The sequence below is a fragment of the Natator depressus genome, chromosome 8 (genome assembly GCF_965152275.1).
Source record: "Natator depressus isolate rNatDep1 chromosome 8, rNatDep2.hap1, whole genome shotgun sequence".
Taxonomy (NCBI): domain Eukaryota; kingdom Metazoa; phylum Chordata; order Testudines; family Cheloniidae; genus Natator; species Natator depressus.
The window spans coordinates 12,949,522-12,971,608 of record NC_134241.1 but is presented as its reverse complement, the minus strand read 5'-3'; the positions used below and the strand labels follow the sequence as shown (position 1 = coordinate 12,971,608).

General features: G+C 41.3%; 1 protein-coding gene across 1 annotated transcript; it reads right to left on the bottom strand.

Moving 5' to 3' along the window:
* Window positions 1-232: 232 nt before the first annotated feature.
* C8H5orf15 (chromosome 8 C5orf15 homolog) lies at window positions 233-15,713 on the bottom strand. The gene is made up of 3 exons (XM_074960456.1): window positions 15,374-15,713; window positions 4,381-4,946; window positions 233-2,914 (listed from the first exon to the last, which is right to left on the bottom strand). Exons 1-3 carry the CDS (start codon window positions 15,669-15,671, stop codon window positions 2,783-2,785), a joined length of 996 nt encoding a protein of 331 aa, XP_074816557.1. The 5' UTR covers window positions 15,672-15,713; the 3' UTR covers window positions 233-2,782.
* Between the last annotated feature and the right edge of the window lie 6,374 nt (window positions 15,714-22,087).

Sequence of the window (22,087 nt, the reverse complement as noted above, 5' to 3'; positions counted from 1 at the left end):
CACTGGAACGATGACACAGATGCACACATATTTGAGCCTTCACACTTGAACCATCTTTGATCAATCAGTTAGCTCAAAGACATTGTAAATCTTGGTCTCCCAGCTAACCATAGTGCATAAAAATTCATTTAGAATGACCACCAACTTTTTGTTTAATTAACAAACCACCCCAGAGAATCCACCTAATGTGCAAATTGTTGGCTTTCAAAGTGTAGTTCTTAAGCCAGAAGAACAAATCATGAAGTTCAGAATCTTTTGGGGAGGGGGAAGGGGAAAAGCTACTTTGTAATTAATAGAACTTTGAAATTGGCCAAGTTTTCTTGAAAGTCATTAGAAGATTCAAGATTTACTGAATTTGTGTGCACATAGAACAGACAAGACACTCTGTACTTTAAATGCAAAACCAAAAGACAATTTCAACTATCGCATCACAATGGCTGTCACAGAATGAGGAAGGCACATTTCTGGAAGAAAAAAAAAAAAGACAGTATTGTCAGAACTGTTACAGTTTTAATCATTTACATTTCAAGACACCATTCTTAGTCTCTTAAGGAAAAGGGATGGCTAGAGGGTTAGTTTGCCATCTCACTTTCTCCAGAAAGCATTTGCTACAATACAGGCAAAGAATGCATATCTTGTAATAGGATATTGTTTTTTCAGCCCTTCTGAGTAGGGAGTTATAGCAGGCCTAATTAAAGCTATGGTTTACCAGTAAAGCTGAGAACTATACTTCACAGAACTGAGGATGGCTCAAAAGGAAGGAGAAAGTAATGCATCCATAAACTCCACAAAGAGTTAAAAAAAGATATTTTTGTTTTGTTTATAACTGTTTCAATACAAATTTATCATATCAGTGCCATGGCTTCAACACTTTCCTCTCCCTAACCCCCTTCCTTTCCCATATTCTGTAAACTATAGTTAAGGTGGTTTAAAATAACCTACCCGACAATTTTTCTAATTTGATATTCTTACACATTTCTACTGGAAAAAAACACAGCGATACTGCACAAGATGACACTTATTGAAAACCTGACTCCTTCACAAGACTGGGTTGAGATGAATGGCAGCAGAGGCGCTGGAAAGTGCAAATGGTTTGTCACATATACCATGCCTATATAATCATATAAAGGATTCCATACATAGTGAATCCACACATAATGAATGGCAAAAACAGTTGTTTTGAGTGCCAAAAGAGAGTTTGCAATGCTCTGTTCAACCCTAAACAAAAGATAAATTATTCACTGTCATTGGAATATGCTACATAACATGAATATGTTCAAACTGATCCAGATATTATAAAAACAAAAGCTTATATTTTCCCCATTTATTTTAAAAACATTATTCAAAATATTATGTGAAAATCCAAGTATGATAAAAATTACTGCAAGGAAACAGTTCGGGCATATTGTTTATGCTTCACTTTCTTATGGTTATCAAAAGAAAACATGTAACTGTAGGGGTTTACTATTTATGAACTATTTCACCCATAACATATCATGCCATCACAATTCTTCTCACGCTAACATCTGTAAAGTTTTGACCTTTTTCAAAACAGCACACCACCACTTGTATACCAAGTCATTAATTGTGGTTCTTATTCACCATTATTTACATATTTATCAGCTCTGAAAATTAAATCAAACAATGTACAAAAAGGAAAACTATGAAATTTTATATTTTACATCTCATGGAAAAAACAAATAGCTGCACTACGTAGGACAAGGTAAAAAACCAAACATACCAATAACTTGCTGTACACCTAATTCACGTGTAAAATTAGTTTTGACAAAATTAAATAAAGGTGCAGTGTTGTCCATAGATTGTGGCAACCCATACGCTTTTAATTTCTACCCCACCTGCCAATTACTTGGGTTTAGGATAATATCAAAATTAATCATACTAACATTCCCAGACTTAACATGTTTGTAGTATACAAGAAACCACATGATTGCATAGCATAACTGCCTTAAAATTCAGGGGAAATTTTTGTTGCACTTGCCTGCTAGGTATATTTTTATTTTATAAATTATACCATGAAGCTTATTTTCAGTTTAATAATCTTAAAACGATAGATGAAGTTTCCATAAGTAGAGTTACAGAGTAAATCTTGGGCAATCAAGAAACAGCAATACTTTCATACAAACCTGGGATATTCCAAAGAAATGTAAGGTATAACTTGAAATCAAGTCATGCTTGGTACATAATTATTTTAAAACACTTTACTGCATGAAGCATCTAGAGAAGAATATCAGCATAAAGTTTGTCACATTAGGTAGCCTAACATGAGAAGAGTCTGAGTTTGCCTAGTGCTGCAAAACTTTCATCTAGATATCTTTTGGCTATCTATACATGGAAAAACATTTAACTGTAAGATAGCTCATAAATCCAGCTATAGTAATGATTTGCAGAAAGAGACCATTAATTTAATTCAGTGATGGCAGACTCAATTTATCAGATCTAAAATGTTTTATGCCCACATTTTTATATTAGCCCTGTTGGCACTGCTCTAGAGAGAAGGACAGGATGCACAAAAGAAAATGAAATAAAGGAAAAAAACAAGTGAAAAATTGTTTAAATCTAGTTTCTGTACATGTGATTTGAAACTTGACTGTCGACAAAGAATTTAATGCTAATAATACATGCCCTGTGTCTTACATAAGCTTTAATCTCAAACCCGTCCAGGCAAGAGAGACATCTCATTTCAGTACAAACTTTTTATGGCTGACACTGCACAACATTATAGAAAGTCAGGCAAAGAAAATAATTCAGCAAATTGATGCTTTTAAAAAATGTAATCATTGGTTATCTTCAGCGAAGGCATTGCTTCATTAACATTTTGATCTAAACGATGATATTCCACTGTTCTAGAGCAAAGACCATCACGCCACCTTCGGCTCTGGACCAACAAGAAGATCTGGAAGAAATCACAACCAATTTTGATATGGATGAAATGACAGTGTTGTGCAAACGTTTCACTTTTGTCAGCTAACGTAACAGCTACATTTGTAATCACACTTCCCATCCAGAGCTACCAGCATGACTGGTGCTAGCACTGTAAATTTTAAGCAATTCCTCCCCACAACTAATCCACTCACTGTTAACCCACCTCTTGTCCACACCAAGACTTCTCCCACAATTTGGCTAGCACAGGTACAGCTCCATAATGGCAAAAGCATTAGTATTAACAGCATGCAAGTTTTCAGCACAGTCAGCGTTAGGTAACCTTGGTAAAAACCTTTGTCTGATACACCCTGCAACTTACACTGTTACTGCCAGTCAGAGAATGCTGAAAAGATTCTGTAGTTTCAGAACTAGAGTATTTTCTGCTGCTACTCTCCAGCAATAAAGGAGCATGCAGTGTCAACCCAACCGAAGTCTGTGTACTCTCAGCATCAAGCTGTAGTTATGGGAGTTGTGAAGACAGAAATCTGTCTCTGTGCTGACACAAGAGACAACCAAGATAAAATTTTCAACAGCACCTAGCAATTTAGTCTTTGGTCCAAGTCCTATTTCTAAACATGTCATATGCACTTCTAAAAATTTTACCTATACTCAGCAATGCACTTGTTTTTGGCATAATATGGTGTTATAAGTTAGCCATGTTCGTTTCAGACCCAACAAAACATAAGACCAAATAAAGTTAGCTAAAGGGATAAAGAAAAAAAGAACAGGGAAAGAGAAACATATTTAAACTTCTTGGAGCATTAAATTAAGAAAATGCACACACGTTTGAAATAAACTGTGGGCTGTCACGTCATAGCTGTAGATTCTGAAATAAGATAACACTGATTAGACTGCAGAAAAATATTTCAATGATGATCTGATTTCATCATCAGACAGCTACAGTCAGAGATATTTGTTAGAACTGCGAACAAAAGTAACCCACCATGCTAATTATCAAGTTGTGATGGGCAAGGGTTAAATCCTAGGCATACCTACAGTTCAAAAATGGTCTCAAATTGTAAGCATTATCACCATCTCAGGAACATTCTCACTTTACTGAAGATTAAATTTTCCTTAAATTGAGGTTTATAATCCTGTGCAGACCCAAAATTAGTTCATCAATCTCCTTGCCCTTGATCTTATTTCTAGAAACCATATATATCATCATAGCATATTACTGAACTGATTGATTCTCGATGTTAGCATTTAATTGATTTTCCCAACCTAAACTGCTTCTAGTTCTAAATTAGCTTTCTTTTTTGTACAGATATTAATGATCTGCACATTAAGATCACAAAACAGAATACTGTTTGTAAGTGTACTTAGACCATTAGCACAACTAAGTTTTTATTTAAAACATTTTTCAAGGTTTCAAAGCAAAAATTACTTTGAAATATTAAAGTGGAATTTTTCATCTCGCTTTCATAGTACACCTACCTTTCTCTTATTATGATATGTGATATAAACAACAGCTACTAAGAAAGCAATAATAACCAGGTGGAAAAAGAAATGGGTGTCGTCTTCTTCCAATCCTGAGACGGAGTCCTTTATCTTGGCATCAAGAGATTTTGTGTGCTCATAACTTCCAAAGCTATCAGTCTCCTCATCTTCTGGCAAATCTAGAAGGTCTGTATTATATCTGGAATTGGACGTCATCTCATAATGGCCATAGTCATCACGCCCATCAGGCTCCATAGTTTCTTTTGCTGCTGGTGGTGAACTATTCAGTATGTCTTTGAAGTCTGTTAGGAGACCCTCTTCCTCAATTTTAGAATCTTCAGAAGCATCCACATCCATTTGTGAAATGGGGCTAACAGATGTGGCATGAGTTGCAACAGATGTGGCTGCGTCATCCTTCACAGTAGCTGGTCTAAGTGTGACAATATTATCGACTTTAAGAGTTGAGGACATTTCTTTTGTTGTAATCAAATTGTTCAGACTGGCTGTTGAACTCTGAGATGTATTGAACACTTCACTGTCTTTTTTAAGAGCATCTGCAGTATCTGGGCGAAAGGAGAAAAGACATTTATTCTATGTTTGTTTTTGTTCTTTAGATTTGTGTACAAACAACATACTCACTAAGTCTCTTGACTTATTTTACAAGGAAGTCATACCTCAATGAACTAGGCCCATTTTGGAGTGCAAAGATTTTATGGATTTTAAAACCAGAATATACAATTCTGCCAGTTCACAGAGAAAAATGGAACAGGGATCATAAAGTATGCTATACTAGTATGTTAAACTGTTTAGTGACTTGAAATATAGGTTTTGGTTACTATTCAGTTTTACAACAGTAAAAGATCTCACTGTGGAGTTGAGAAGTCTTGCAGTGTATAAACCCCAAGATTTAAATAGATATTACTCTAAAAACGTCAGACCCCTGTAAGTAAAGTTCATTCCATTTTCAAATACCATATTCACACCTTTTCTGAAGAACTTTTAGTATATTTATAAGTGGACGGAGTTGATTAGGGCAACAATACGACAGGCACATTAAATTTTCCCAATCTGCCACAGCACACACAACCATTAGCAAAGAAAAGGTAGATGCATTTACAAATTCACTCTGGACTGGTATTTAGAATAGAAGATGTCTATATGAAATTTTAAAAGTCTCAAATATTTACTTCCAAAGAACCAAAAAACAAGTCTATCAACCTCAGAAACCACTTTTCATCACTAAGTGAAAAATGGATTTCGTTTCAATAACTCATTTTAAAAGACCCACATGAATCAAGAGAAACCAGGAACTTGAAAGCTTAGCCTGACACTTCACCTGCAGATCAAACTGTTCCCTTTCCACTTTGCCCACCCGTGAAAGTTACTCAACTATCAGCACTAAACTTTGATTGTCCTTATTTTCAATCTGTGTCATGGTATTGAAAGGTGATATGCAAAGCAATGAAGTGCGTTGTATTCTTATGGTGTCAATGTTGGGTTTAAAAAACAACCCTACACAAACAGAGTTTTTGAGACTTGCCCCACCTTCCTAGAAGATAGTAGTAATCTTTGGAGAACCTGGAATAGGACATCAAAGCTTGAGGATGAAACCTAAGGTGCACTTGGCATCCCATTCCCACTCACCTAGGGGCCAGGAAAGCTTCAACTCAGGTTTCAGCCTGCACCTGTAGTGTTATTTTCCTGCTCCTCAAGATTGCGAAACTCCTCACTCCTCAGGGCATAGCTTCAAGAGATTCTTAGGAGGAGAGAATTTGCATTCCACTCACATCCAGGTACTTCCTAGGAAATCCACTTCATATGTATTGTTCCAAAAAGCCCTCTGAAATTCCTACTAACTTCCAGAGTAATCTTGTCTTCCTGCTATAGCGTTCCATACAATCTCACAGTAGAACATAAAAATTTTAATTTTTAATACAATTAACTCCAAAAGATATTAAACTAATTCAATAAGGTTTAATTTAATTCAGTAAAATTAATTCAGGATATTGCACAAATGGTCAGTATGTCACACCACTGTCTTCCATCAGAAGTATATAAACACTAACTTACATCATTTCTCTATGGAGTATCTGCTTAAACCCAGAACACTATCTGGAAGTTCAGCAAACAAATGATGAAAAAGACTACACTTACAGAAGAATGAAGAATTAATCTATTAATAAATGTAGTTTACAGCCAAAGAATCACAGTTCACCTCAAAATTATGGCTTTTATAGGGCCCCCATTTCCCACTTCATCAATGTTTTCCACTGAAAAAGGAAAATTTGTTTTCATCTGAGAATTTCCTTTCTTTAATTCCTCATGTCGCATGATCACAAAAGTGGGTTTTTCCACTCTCTTGTAAGCGATCAGGGGGAAAACCGACCCCTTGTTCTGGCTAGGACATGTGACTGCATCTTCTGCACCTTTCCCAGAAGGGTCTCAAGAAAGTGTGTAATTCCCTGAAATGGTAGCAAAAAAATGCAGATACCTACAATGATACATGTGGATACGAATGTGGAGGTATACCTCTTTCAGTCCTTTTGATGAGGAAATCCCAACAGAATAAGGCAGGTATCAGAATCATGGAAGAGACCTCTTCCCAAAAAAAAAAAATTTTTGTTGTTGTTGTTAAGGGAACCAAAGTTCCATATGAAACTGGGTAAGGAAAAGTTACTACTTTAAGAATTAAAATACTGTCAAAGCTCCGTAACAAGTAGAGGTCCATAACCTACCATTTGCAACAGAGGCAGAGAAATCTGGGAAAGACTCAGAAGGGGCTGTCCTGTTCCCTGGGCAGGACAAAAAGTCTGACCTGCCTCAATCATCCAAAAGAGAAGGGAAACCCACTATTAATTAAGACTGTGAGAAAAATTATTTTCACCACTTGCACGTAGATCTGAAGTTACATATAAGCAGCACAAGCAGTGAAGGACACTGTCAAAGCTTACACGATCTAAAACGATCAAGAACCCAAATTGAAAAGATCCGAGCACTGATTTTTTTTCCAGAGTCTGACCCATTTAACAAAATAATCAGCACTCCAATAATTATATAAATAAAGTCAGATAATATCCATATTCCAGCTAAACATTCTAAACGGGCACTGGGTTTGTGTGATGTGCACACTATGCCTTCACCCTGCAAACGTGCTCAACTGCCAAGACAATGAAATTAGTTTAGGGGAAAACGTTGCTTTGCCTGCTTTATGACTGGTGGTAAAAAGGGTCTCTTTACTCAAACTATGAATTCACTAACAATGTTACAGGGCAGAGGTCACATGACCATACATAAGCACACAGAAAACTAATAGAGAAGTTCTATTTTAAGAGGTGATTAAGACATTTTTCTTCATTTTCACTTCCAGCAGTTTTTCTGTTCAATATTTTTGTGTGTTTGCAACTGAAGTGTTTAGCAGGTTTACAACACAGTACTAAAAACCACATACCAAGCTATTTAACAAAGTAGCAGATCTCACTGCATTTATTCGTAGTACATTTTTCTTTGTTAATGATTACGCTGTTCAACGCATGGCACATGAAATAAGGTTGACTGACTTATTATTTACTTTTTACTCCACATTAAAATGTCAAAGTGCCTTTCTTGAAAGCTGCAATATAAAACTGCTCTGAGTTTTAGGGAAAACTGAAAAATTCTGTCAAAAGACTTCCTTGGCACGTGACAATAACTTTCGGGAGCTACAGCAGAAAATCTAGCACAGATTTTTAGCGTGTCAGCAAAACTTCACTATACACTAGATTTTAAACCAAGTACAACTGATAAAATTTCTCTATGTATTTCACATCAAAACTAATCAGTCTGATTATCAGCAGTAGACTTTACTTTTAAAAAGTTTTCATGTCTACTGCAGAAATCTTAAAATACTCCAATTCACCTGCATTAGCATAATCTTGCAGTATCATTATGTCCAGGATCACAATTTTGTAACAAGTGTATAGATTACATTTTAAAAAAAACTTAAAGTGGAACATAGGAACTGCAAGATTGGATCAGAGCCAAGATTGAGTCCAGTATTCTGTGTCATAGTAGTCAATACCAAAGGCTTCAGAGGAAGGCATAAGAACTCTGCAGATGCAGGTATCATATAAACCTGGCCCCCACATTTGGTCTCAAATTGATCTAATAGTTAGAGATTGTAAGCCTTTGCGTTTCAGGGCATAAGCCAAAGTCCTAAGAATATTTATATTATGGTTTGGAAGACTTATTGTTTAGAATAAACTAAGTTGGCAGAGTCACTACATTCTGTATGGGAAAAAAAAACTTAATACATTTCAAGCCAGAACCTTTAATTCAAAGTGATTTTGGGTGGGATTTTTACAGTAAAAAAAAAATAACTGAGTGACCTAGAAGCACAAGTCTCAGTGAAAGTCAAGGGAACTCATACTCCTGAGTGAATTTTTTTGGTGAATATTAAATTCACTGAAAAATGCATTTTTCAGACCACTGAAACTATTTGTGATTTCAGGTGGAATTCAGCAATTTCATTTTGACAATTTTAAAACAAAACATTTTGAAGTTTCATCCTGAAATGAAGTTCTCTTGAAATTTATCTAACCAAAAAAAAAAAAAAAAAGAGGGGGTGAAACACCAAAAAAGTTTCAGGTTAACTAAACAGTTGCTTTGACTCTACACAAAACAGGGGAAGGGGGCAAGTTCAGATTTGGTTTGAAACGAACCAAAATTATGGAATTTTTCCATCATCCCCCCCCCCCAGGTGTAAATGTCTACACTTGGGCTTTTGGTCACATGGTTACATTGGTTAGGGGTGCAATTTTTTCCTCACTCCTAACCAACATTGCTATGCCAGCAAACTTTCAAGAATAAACCAGCTTTAGGTATTTCTAAAAATCCCATACCACACAAGATGTGTTTTACCCAATGATTTTAAAAGTCAACATGAGCATTTGTTCATTCTTTTACCATATCACCATTCAACAATTTCCACATACCCCCATAAGTTTAAATTCTTCCATTGCTGTTATCTTAGACTACTACAGTGGACTAACATAAATCCTATATTATTAGGATGTTATGTAATCATTATCCATGTTAGCTTGCATAAAACTAAATTTTTCAGAAGACTGCAATGCTATCAAGTTGTTCTTAAGAACCTAATTGGGACTCAAAACAATTTTAATACAAGTGTTTTACCCCAACTAGACAAAGGTGGAATTTTAGTGGCACAACTCACATTAAACACAACAACAAATAAACACAACAAATAAATACTCCGCACCGTGCTTGAACATTCATTCCAGAGGAGAATTGGAAGTACAAAAAAAAAATAATGAGTGATATTGCAAAACAGTCCATCCATGAGAACAAAGCTAATGACACGATCTATGCAGGATTGGGACAATTTTGCAAAGTGCTGCATAAAAGCAGGATAAATATGAAAACAACATGAAGTCCTGGATTGAGATGCATCTGGTTACAGAAAATCAGATTTCCCTCTGTAAGGAGGGGGAAAAAAAAGCTCATAATGGCTAATAGGTCTAAGTGTGCAAAATAAGGAAAATTCTCAACACCTTGTAGGATCAGACCATAAAACTGCTCATTTTTATGGCACTTTACCTCAATCACGAAACATTAGGAGACTGCTTAAAAAATAAAGTCACATTATGTACAGCAGTTTGAAAAAGCATTTGGCATGCCAAAAATACATAGGAATGTATGTTCTAAAACAGTGCCATTATTTATGGTTATTTAATAATTTATTAGTTCTTTGGCATATTGAAAAATTACGAACTTCGGCACCTAAAAAACTCTAGGAATGAATCATTCACAACCAGCCACTTTTTGTCAGATTACTTATCAATAAAATGTTATACAGACACTAGAATGAATCAAGTTACTCACAGACCCATGTACATTTATAAAGGACTAGAGCTGAACAAGCTACTCTTTGTTTATAAGGCAAACTTTTCCAACATGAAATAGGCTTTAACCAATTGTAAAAACAAAAATCCCTCAGCTAACCCCAGTTGAGTTAGACATCACGGAGCCTTCTAGCTCCTAAAATAAAGGAGAGTCACAAATAATCTAGCCCTGACTAGAGGTACCATTTACCAAATATAAGGAAACTATTTCTTTAAACTACTACCTTTGCTACTAGTGATGGAATTTTACATAAATTTTAGAATTTTTTTTTAGTTTTTACTAGCAGAAAAAATAAATACTTGATTGGTGATGCCAAGATGAGCATTCCCCAGATCTAAAGCTACAGTTCTGCCAGGAAATCCATCAATGCCCTATTTCTGTTAGCTGGCACTGTAACTGATGGCATTAAACAGGAAAGACTTTCCGTATGAACAGTCACATCTTATGTGAATGCCTCCAAAAAAATCATTACACTTAAAGGCTTCAATAGAGAGCCAACAGGCCACAAGGAAGAAGTCCATACAGGGAGCCAATAAACAATTTATCCCACATTACTCCATCAGAACAGATGATTCATTCAACCAAGACTTATACCATATGATAAGTTTACAATAAGATCAAATAGTGTATTATTGAGACATTCACAGAGGTCACACATTGTGACAAAGTCTGACAAGGAAATCGGTATAGCCACTGAAAATTCTTTACCTTTTCGTAAACAGACAGAACAATACTGGCAAGTGTCAAACATTTAACACATTATATGAAGAAAATGAAAGAGGAAATATGGCTTACTGTTCAAGTCACTTCCTTTTAGATTTGTTTGTATATCCTTGTAAAGGAGATATTTAAAGAGATACCATCAACTTGAAATCTAGTCAATAAAAACAAATAAAATAAAAATAATTCCTGATTCTCCTTATGACAGATATTGCAACCCCATGCAATATCTTTGGGAACCAGGTTTATTAAGTTTATGTATCACTACCTCCAGAAGAAGAGCATGGACAGCTCGACCAGGAACTAAAAACAGTGGGGGGTGTTTAAGGTGAATCACTTAAGACAGGTTATAAACATCTCCAGAGAGGTACCACCCCTTCAGAAGCCAACAGAAAATCTTTTGATCTAAATGGCTGGATTTAAACAGACTCAGGACCTTCTATCCAATGGAGGCCCTGACCCTTGCAGAAGGGCTGGAAAGAGTTTGGCCTACCAGGGCCTCATATGACTGAGCAGTGACCTCTGGTAAGCTTTTAGAATGCATACAGGAACTTTTATTGGTTTTTATATTTGTTTTCTCTTTAATTCTTTTACCTTAAGAATAGAGATCTTTGCTTACAAAGAGTAAGGTACCTTGTAACTGCTAGCAATACCCTGTTCATAGCCCTCAGAGAGAAAACAAAGCATGGGTGTTGGCCTTTAGGAAGACTAGCTTGCTGGAGATATCGCTGTATAAGGCAAGGAGCTCCGCAGCCTTAAATCCCCCATCAAGAGGGAGACAGCCACAGCTCTCCACCCAAGAGAGGTGATGGCTGGGAGCCAGAAACCTTAAGTGGGTATCCTTGAGGGACCACAGAGGGGGAACACATGCAGTTACCCTGAAAGTGAGACACCCCTGAATCTCCCTGCTATTTTTGTGAGGCTCACAAAGACAGTTTCCTATTTTTAAGAAGGTTTCTCTGTCCCTTGTTGTTTATCTTTCACACAAACAATGGGGGAAAACTGACTATACACAAATGTTGGACAAAGTAAAATGAAAAAGCGAAGCTCATTAATCACTTTCAATTGCAAGAACATTACATTACATGCAACAACAGTAGATAAAAAAAGTCAGAAAGGATTGTGATAGTTAAGTTGACAGCGTCCCTTTAAGTAAACTCTATGGCATACTGTACTAGGATCATATGAATGGCTTTTCTGGACATGCAGAGTATTATTGACTATTGGCTCTAAAGTGGTTAAGACATTTAAAATTCATAGCATAGTAGTTGAACTATAATCAACTTTTTGGTTTAGGAATGTAACCAGATGTCTAATCCAACACAACAATCCTCAGCAGCCAATGATACCACTGACAATTCATGCCATATCTTAAAACTTCTATTCACATGCATGGTGAAAGAAAATACATAGTTTATTTGCTGCCGCTACATGTGGAATGGTATTTAAAGTCAGACACATGAATATACGGGTGCGGTGAGGCGCATACCATGAAGCACCAGCGTGCTTGTGGACACTTTGGGGAGACCTATATGAAGAGGACCTTGCTGCAGCGACGGAAAGAGCCATCACTCGTGCACGGTTCTGGAAAAACATCTAGTTCATGACATGGGCACAAGAAAACAAAGAAGGCAAACGTAAAAACTTTTCAGGGCATGGGCCATATCTTCATGCGTTTGCACAACACCTAACATGATGAGGCCCTATATATAAACTGAAGTGTATCACTTTACATTTGAGACATTTGTTCATGCTGTAAGACAAATGTATTCATTTGTCTTTTCACCTCAAACTATACCTTTTTAGCTCACTGCTTGAGAGAAGCTTATGAAAGTCTGCTCCTCAACTGAATTTATATGGGTGGACCCTGCACTGAAGTCAATAGCGCTGAACTGACTTGGATGAAAAAATTAGGAAAGAGTTGCAAAAAAAATTAATTTTATCCAGTTTCATATTTGTAGTTACTGGTCATGGGATATGCTGGGCAGCTAACTCTAGGAAGTGACCTCACCAGATAGAGTTGGATTTTGAAGGACCCTGAGGTAACTGCTAAAACTAATGAAATGCATATGTAGCAGAACTTAGCTTTCCCTTTGAACTATCAAGTTTTGTATATCCTCACATTTTTAATTCTCACAAAATGAGTGGTTTTGAAACAAACCTTCCTAAAGCCTACATGTATGCAGAAGGAAGAAGTTCTTATTAACCAGCAATTATATTTATAGAAATGGACCTCCCTTTCAGAACTAAAACTATCAAGCAGTTACTACTGTGTACGGTATAAAGCATTTGACTTTTAAGAAACTCAAATCATACTATTTGTGGAGTGATTCAGAAAACAAAAGAGTTCTTTTCCCCCCCATAAGCTATTTTTACATCAATACAACAGGTAATTAAGGAATAAAGTTTAAAATTCTTATTAAACATACATCATTCAATTGGCCATATATCTTTGAGCTGTGATCTCTGGGCTTGTCTGTACTTAGATTTTATAGCACTCTAACTTGCTGACTCAGGGCGTGAAAAATCATACACCCACCCCCCCGAGCACAAGTCTGAGAGCTTTACAGCACTAGTGTGGACAGGCTCCGAACGCTGGGAGCCGCGCTCAGGGGCCGGGCAGGATAGTCCCACGGGCCAGATGTGATCTGTAATTTGCCCATCTCGGATATAAACAGTGTGTTCACATTTACCTTTTAACTTTTAAAAAAAATATTTTAAAGGTATACTTTATGCATAGGACAATGCTGTTAAATTAAGCAGTCTGTCAGCATTCCTTATTCACTGGAATGCACAACATTAAAAGCAACAAAGACAGGTTAAAACTAGATGTTGCTGAACAGAAACAAGGTGAGAAACATCTGGTGTATCAGCTGATGGGAGTGACCTATATATTTACCAAGGCCTGGGCTGGGGGGCAGGTCCTACCCCTTGGAGCAGAGAAGAGCAACAAAAATTATTAAAGGTCTATAAAACATGACCTATGAGGGAAAATTGAAGAAATTTGGGTTTGTTTAGTCTGGAAAAGAGAGGACTGAGAGGGGACATAACAGTTTTCAAGTACATAAAAGGTTGTTACAAGGAGGAGGGAGAAGAACTCTTCTTCTTAACCTTGGAAGACAGGACAAAAAGCAATGGCCTTAAATTACAGCAAGGGCCGTTTAGGTTGGACATTAGGAAAAACTTCCTAACTGTCCGGCTGGTTAAGCACTGGAATAAATTGCCTACGGAAATTGTGGAATCTCCAATCACTGGAGATTTTTAAGAGCAGGTTAGACAAACACCTGTCAGGGACGATCTAGATAATACTTAGTCCTGCCTCAGTGTAGGAGACTGGACTAGATGACCTCTCAAGATCCCTTCCAGTCTTAGCCTTCTACGATATCTAACACATCTGAATGATACCAATGTTTTAAAGGCACACTATCAATTAGTTTTGAAGACACTTCTCCCATAATTTCTACTTCACTTCGTCTTTAGACAGTATGTCAAACTAAAGCTATAGCTACATTACGAGGCTTTGAGCGATATGGCTGCGCCGCTACAGCCATGCCGCTAAAAGGCGCACAAAAACTTCCACTCCGCACGAACAGCGGCGGCTTTGTCAGCAGGAGAGCTGACAAAGTGCTGTTCACACCAGCACTCTGTGTCAGTAAAACTTTTGTCATTGGGTTTTTTTAACACCCCCTGAATGACCAAAGTTTTGCCGATGAAGTGCCAGTGTAGACAACGCCATACTGCAGAAAATGTAACATCTACCAGTAAAGTTAATTGTGTGAGATTCCTGTCATCAACACCTCTCTCCAGAGGTAAAATAGCAACAGGAATCCTCCTAATTTTATCGGGATAATATCATTAGGCAGTAGTTCACAAGACACAGCTTCCTGGGTTCTTTGCCATTCATGATGAGACTGGAAAAGAAAAGCACCTGCAGCAGATTTTCAAACTTCTGAACTCAAAAATGCTAAATTAAAGCCCTAAGAGGAAGGAAGGCAGGAAACGCGGAACTGGTTTACCACAGGATGTGGGGGGAGAAACTACTCATGACAACACACTTGAGTAAAATAAATGGAGTGTCTCCCCGATTTAAACATTTTCCCATTAACGGAATAGGGGTCCCCCCCACAACGCCGTCTCCTCCTCACCCTCCGACAGGTGCCCCCACTTCACCCCGAGCCATTCTCTTACCTCTGGTGAAGTGGCTGCCCAAGGGCCTGGGTTCCCACCGCAGCCCTCCCAGGCGCCTTCTTCTGACCCTCCCCCCTCCGACCCCGGCGCCCCTCCCTGCGCGGGTTCCCCCCATTCCCCGAGCCCAGGCAGCGCCTCCCCGGTGCCCTCCGCGGCCGGTGCCAGCGCCCCCCGCACTCACCGTTGGGCAGCTGGCTGCAGGCCGGCACGGCCAGGCCAACAAGCAGCAGCAGGGAAAGGGCCCGGCCCGGCGGGGACGCCGCTCTCGCAGCTCCCCGCAGCCTCTCCCCGGCGGCGGCCATCTTTGCGGGCACAGTGGGGCGATGGACTCGGAATCGGAACACGGACGTGGCTAGGTCCCGCCTATCGTTGCTAGGATGTGAGGTTCCGCGACGGTGACGCGCTCCCTCTCCACCACCAAGCGCTCTCAGAACCTCGCGCCCCTGCCCCGTGGCAGAGAAAAGGCAGGGACGGCGCATGCGCACCGTAAGGGGCCTGACTGCGCACGCGGCGTAGAAGGCTCCGCGTACGCTTGTTTGAAGGGGGCGGCAACTTCCCGGCAGATTCGGCGGCGGCAGCCAGAGAGCTGGAGTCGGAGTGCGCATGTGCCAAACGGGGCGGTTCGTGTGCGGCGCTGCCTGACCGTTTATAGGGCCGCGGCCGGCGGCGCACCTGTGAGGAGGTTTGTTGCGGGGCTAAGCGCTCCTGCTGGGGGGTGGGGCCCTGGCAGTCCTGTGGGCGCCCCACTGAAAGTGCAGGTCCTCGGCTCCGCCTCAGGATCCTGGGCCTCGGCGCACCCTACCTAGTACCGCACCGAGACAGGCGTATCCACCGGCAGCGCCGCCCCCGGGGGTCCCGGGCTCTCGTGTCCGGCCTCCAGCGGGCCTGTGGGGCCGGGCGAGCTGCTCCCTGACTAGGGTGACTATAAGAAAGGAGGACTTGTGGCACCTGAGAGACTAACCTGCTGATTTGAGCATAAGCTTTCGTGAGCTACAGCTCACTTCATCGGATGCATTCAGTGGAAAATACAGTGGGGAGATTTATATACACAGAGAACATGAAACAATGGGTGTTACTGTACACACTGTAAGGAGAGTGATCACTTAAGATGAGCTATTACCAGCGGGGGCGGGGAGAAAACTTTTTGTCATGATGATCAAGGTGGGCCATTTCCAGCAGTTGACAGGAACGTCTGAGGAGCCCGGGGGGGGGGGGGGGAATAGATTTACTTTGTGTAATGACCCATCCACTCCCAGTCTCTATTCAAGCCTAAGTTAATTGTATCCAGTTTGCAAATTAATTCCAATTCAGCAGTCTCTCGTTGGAGTCTGTTTTTGAAGTCTTTTTGTTGTAATATTGTGATCTTTAGGTCTGAAATCGAGTGACCAGAGAGATTGAAGTGTTCTCTGACTGGTTTATGAATGTTATAATTCTTGACATCTGATTTGTGTCCATTTATTGTTTTATGTAGAGACTGTCCAGTTTGACCAATGTACATGGCAGAGGGGCATTGCTGACACATGATGGCATATTTCAGAGTAGCAGCCGTGTTAGTCTGTATTCGCAAAAAGAAAATATATCACATTGGTGGATGTGCAGGTGAACGAGCCTCTGATAGTGTGGCTGATGTGATTAGGCCCTGTGATGGTGCCCCCTGAATAGATATGTGGACACAGTTGGCAACGGGCTTTGTTGCAAGGATAGGTTCCTGGGTTAGTGGTTCTGTTGTGTGGTGTGTGGTTGCTGGTGAGTATTTGCTTCAGGTTGGGGGACAGTCTGTAGGCAAGGACTGGCCTGTCTCCCAAGATTTGTGAGAGTGATGGGTCGTCCTGCAGGATAGGTTGTAGATCCTTGATGATGCGTTGGAGAGGTTTTAGTTCGGGGCTGAAAGTGATGGCTAGTGGCGTTCTGTTACTTTCTTTGTTAGGCGTGTCCTGTAGAAGGTGACACTGTGTGGGGCTAGTCTGAGCACCCCCCCCTCCCCCCGCCCACTGGCTGGCCCAAGTTGTTCTCCCGAACCCGTCCCCTGCATGGGGCTGGCCCAAGCCACTCGTGTGTCCCCCCCACATTCCTCCACACCCCACTCTTTTGACAAAAATGGGCATTTGTCACGTTATCAGTTGGCAAAAGCAAGTGGGACAAATGCTCACCTTTGCCAAAAAAAAAAGTCAGGACAGCCGGGACAGAGCTTAAAAAGGGGGCTGTCTCAGTCAAAACTGGACATATGGTCATCCTAGGCCTCATGCTCCATGACTCACGTGAAAATGTAAATGCCAGAACAAGGCACAGTTCCCACTTTCACGTGGTGAATAAGCACCCTGACTTTCACAATAAGTTAAAAATCAAGCTAATCTCATTTCAAAACAAGGTGAAAACAAATCAATCCCTAAGAACCCCAACACTACATGACTAGATCCCCCACCGTGCAGGTGGGGACTGTGGTGGGCCGCTGTGCACCCCTGATCCTCCCCCTGCTTGCTGGCCGGGAGCTGATCAAAAAAAAAAAGAAGCAATAAGCCAAAAATTAGCCATCAAGCAACTCACAAGCCAGTTAAGCCAAAAACAAGCCCAATTTCTGCATTTTTTCCGTGGGTTTGGCATATCTGGAATGAGGCAGTGTCCGGTACAGCAAGGAGAAGGGGCACTGCCTCGCCCTTCCGCTGTCCACGAGGGCTGAGCTGCACAGACGAGAGGCTGCCTGAGCAATAGAACTGCTCCTGAGTGAAAAGTTAAGCACCCAGCTAAATGACTGCAACATCAGGGCGTAATTTTGCATTGCAGGTTTCGCAACCTCCATCTGCACCCCTAGGTGTTAGATTTGTAGAGTTAAAAAACAACAGCAGACATAGATGAGGCACTGCAGGCAAAGGACAAGACAGATGTTTTCATCTGAGATCTAAAACCTTGCCAAGAGGTGGAGGAAAGTTGTTGCAACTGACAAATGCAGCAGCTCTGAAGGTTCCTAAACACATTTTTGAGCGACTGTGTGGAGGGATAAACAGGAGACAGAGGAACCATGCAGAGAGTAATGAGAGACACAGGTTATGTTGAGATAAACAGGAGGAAACTTTATAGAACAGGAAATTACATATTGAGAGTCTAGAAGATAGATACACATTTTGAAAGTAAAATTGTTACCTTTCCCTTAAGATAAGCAAGTAACACTCTTGGCCTTTTAGTCTTCACTAACCAGTACATGTAAATAATGACAGGTTTCAGAGTAACAGCCGTGTTAGTCTGTATGCGCAAAAAGAAAAGGAGTACTTGTGGCACCTTAGAGACTAACCAATTTATTTGAGCATGAGCTTTCGTGAGCTACAGCTCACTTCATCGGATGCATACTGTGGAAACTGCAGAAGACATTATATAACACCGAGACCATGAAACAATACCTCCTCCCACCCCACTCTCCTGCTGGTAATAGCTTATCTGGATGGGCTATTACCAGCAAGAGAGTGAGTTTGTCTGTGGGGGGGCGGAGGGTGAGGAAACCTGGATTTGTTCTGGAAATGGCCCATCTTGATGATCACTTTAGATAAGCTATTACCAGCAGGAGAGTGGGGTGGGAGGAGGTATTGGTTCATGGTGTCTGTGTATATAATAATGTCTTCTGCAATTTCCACAGTATGCATCCGATGAAGTGAGCTGTAGCTCACAAAAGCTCATGCTCAAATAAATTGGTTAGTCTCTAAGGTGCCACAAGTACTCCTTTTCTTTTAGCTTATCTAAAGTGATCATCAGGTTGGGCCATTTCCAGCACAAATCCAGGTTTTCTCACCCTCCGCCCCCCCCCCCCCCACACACACACAAACTCACTCTCCTGCTGGTAATAGCCCATCCAAAGTGACCTCTCTCTTCACAATGTGTATGATAATCAAGGTGGGCCATTTCCTGCACAAATCCAGGTTCTCTCACCCCTCACCCCCCTCCAAAAACCACACACACAAACTCACTCTCCTGCTGGTAATAGCCTATCCAAATGACCACTCTCCTTACAACGTGCATGAAAATCAAGGTGGGACATTTCCAGCACAAATACAGGTTTTCTCACCCCCCCCCTTTTCCCAAAAAACACACACACACAAACTCACTCTCCTGCTGGTAATAGCTTATCCAAAGTGACCACTCTCCCTACAATGTGCATGATAATCAAGGTGGGCCATTTCCAGCACAAATCCAGGTTTTCTCACCCCCCAACACACACACAAACTCACTCTCCTGCTGTAGTCTTTAAGGTGCCACAAGTACTCCTTTTCTTTTTACATGTAAATAGCACTTTAGTCAGATTTACAGATGTAAATGAACAACAGCCCAGGATTCTGCTTTAGCCAGTACAGCCTACTGGTACTTCTTCCGTACCTTATTTTATTTGAAAAAAAGTTTCTAGCTGTTATAGCTGCTGAGGTAGCCCTGACATTTTGAACCTGGTGTAACTGATTTAGTGATAACTGCTCACAGTTGCAGAATCTGAAACCATACTCAGGAACTGTTCCATTTGTATCAGTGGTCACTAACTGATGACATTGCTATCACTGGGCGATACATAAAGTACTATTTCACTGCTCATAAAAACATGTAAGAAAAGATATTAAGGTCATACAATCTACTGTGAATAATACAGGGGTGGGCAAACTACAGCCTGTGAGCTGTTTTAAGCCAGCCCACGAGCTCCCGCTGGGGAGCCAGGTCTGGTGCCGCACCACGTGGCTCAGCCCTGCTCCAGCTAGGGCACCGGGTCAGGGGCCGCACACATGGCTCAGCCCCGCTACAGCCGAGGTACCAGGTGGGGGGCCGCACCACGCAGCTCCCGGAAGCCATGGCATCGCCCCACTCTGAGGGTCGCAGGCCACTCCATGCCTAGGAGCAGAAGGGACATGCCACTACTTCCAGGAGCTGCTTGAGGTAGGCGCCACTCAGAGCCTGCACCCCTGAGCCTCTTCCCATGCCCCAGCCCTGATGCCCCGCCCACTCTCCAAACCCCTCAATTCCAGCACAGAGAACCCTCCTGCACCCCAAACCTCTCATCCCCAGCTGGAACCTGCACACCTGACCCAGCCCTGATTCCCCTCCGAACCCCTCGGTCCCAGTCCAGAGCACTCTCCTACATCCCAAACTCTTCATCCCCAGCCCCACCCTAGAGCCCTCACTTGCTCCCACACCCCAACCGCAATATTGTGAGCATCCATAGTCCGCCATACAATTTCTATTGCCCAATGCAGCCCTCAGTCAAAAAAATTTGCCCACCCCTGGAATAATACCTCCTTTAGGCACCATGAGAGTAGCAGACTTGGGAGAGCATGACCACTTTTCCCCAGCTCCTAATCAATGAGCTGCCTAGTTCAAGGAACCGAGCATCTGCGGCCCATTTAGCAAAACTCAACCCCCAAGGGGAAGCCAAGCAGGAGACCAGCAGAACATATAGATACATTTGAATCACATGAAGGCAGAGAAAGTCTAAGGACTCCAGAGAGCATCTGCACAGTCTGTTGTGATCAATGTCCTATATGAGTAGAGCTTATTTTGTTGGCAGAACTTGAAAGAGTATCACCACCTTTTTTAATCCCTGCATCTGAGTAGTTGGTCAAGCAATATAAAAGAACCTGCAGTAGCTTGTAACATGACCTGAATCTGGCGGAAGTGCTGTAGAGTTTTGAATCTGTCATTAAGACCCACTACTACCTTTTTGGTCCCTTGAGTCTGTTAAATTTATTTTGGAATTTTCACTCCCAGTATGTTTTCAGACTGTCTCATGACCACATCCTCTTCTGTTCAATGATCTCATAACATTCTCTGTGGCAACTAAAGCATTTGTTTATAGGGGACTAGATTAGGGCTGTATTTCAGCATTATAAGTGTGTTAACTCTTTCCAAAAAAGGACAAGTCACACTGTTGGTTTTTGCTTTTCATTACATCTTCTACCCCCTTGTTTCTTTCAGATGGAAATGAGGAAGAGAGCTGGCTCCACACAATGAGCCAGTTTTCTGTAAGTGAGCATCAAGTGCCCTAGTCCAGAGGTTCTCAACCTTTTTCTTGTTGAGGCCCCCCTCAACATGTTATAAAAACTTCAGGGCCTGGGGGAGACCCTTGGGCATAGGCATAGTTTTACTTCTAGTTTTGTGGCTGGCAGGGCTCGAGCTAGCTCCATACATCAGGGTCCAGAGAGGGAGCACCACCTCCACCCCCTGACTCACTCAGGGGGCCACCCAGCCTGTCTGGGCGGTGGGGGGAATGCAACCAAAAAAATATAACTCCAACGGGGACCTCAGTTCAAAAAGTTTGAAAACCACTCAGGGTGCAAGGACAGATAGCTAGGGGCTATGTACGGGCAGGGGGGCTTCCAGTGCAGCTCCCAGCTTCCGCAGGGGGTGCTGGGACTGCCAGCTTCAGCCTCCCCGCCCCCCAAGTTTGCTAGCTTCAGCCCCATAACGCTCCCAGCTTCAGGGGGTTGGAGGGGTGCCAGTATAGTGGTACAAACTGCTTTGCTACACCAGCTTCAGCCCTGTGCTGCTCCTAGCTCGGTGTGGGGGGGAGCAGCTTCAGCCCCATGTCGTTCCCAACTTCAGTACTGGGGCTCAGGGCACTGGGTTTCAGCCGTGGAGCCCTGTGGCCCCCCTGAAAGGGCTCATGGACCCCCAGGGACTGCAGACCTCCAGTTGAGAACCACTGTCTTAGACCACTGTTTGTCAGAGTTCCAGGAAGACTATCCTTAGCATCATATACAAAAGGAGTAAGAGTTTATTTGGTGGCAGCACAATTCCTTTAATTTTTCCTTTAAAGAGGTTCCAGTTGCTATTTGAAGATTGAGGAGCTGATCATGACATTTTCAAAAGTATTGGAGAGTTTGATTATTGCATTTTCAATTACTGGGAAAAGCTGTATATTGATTTTTGAGTT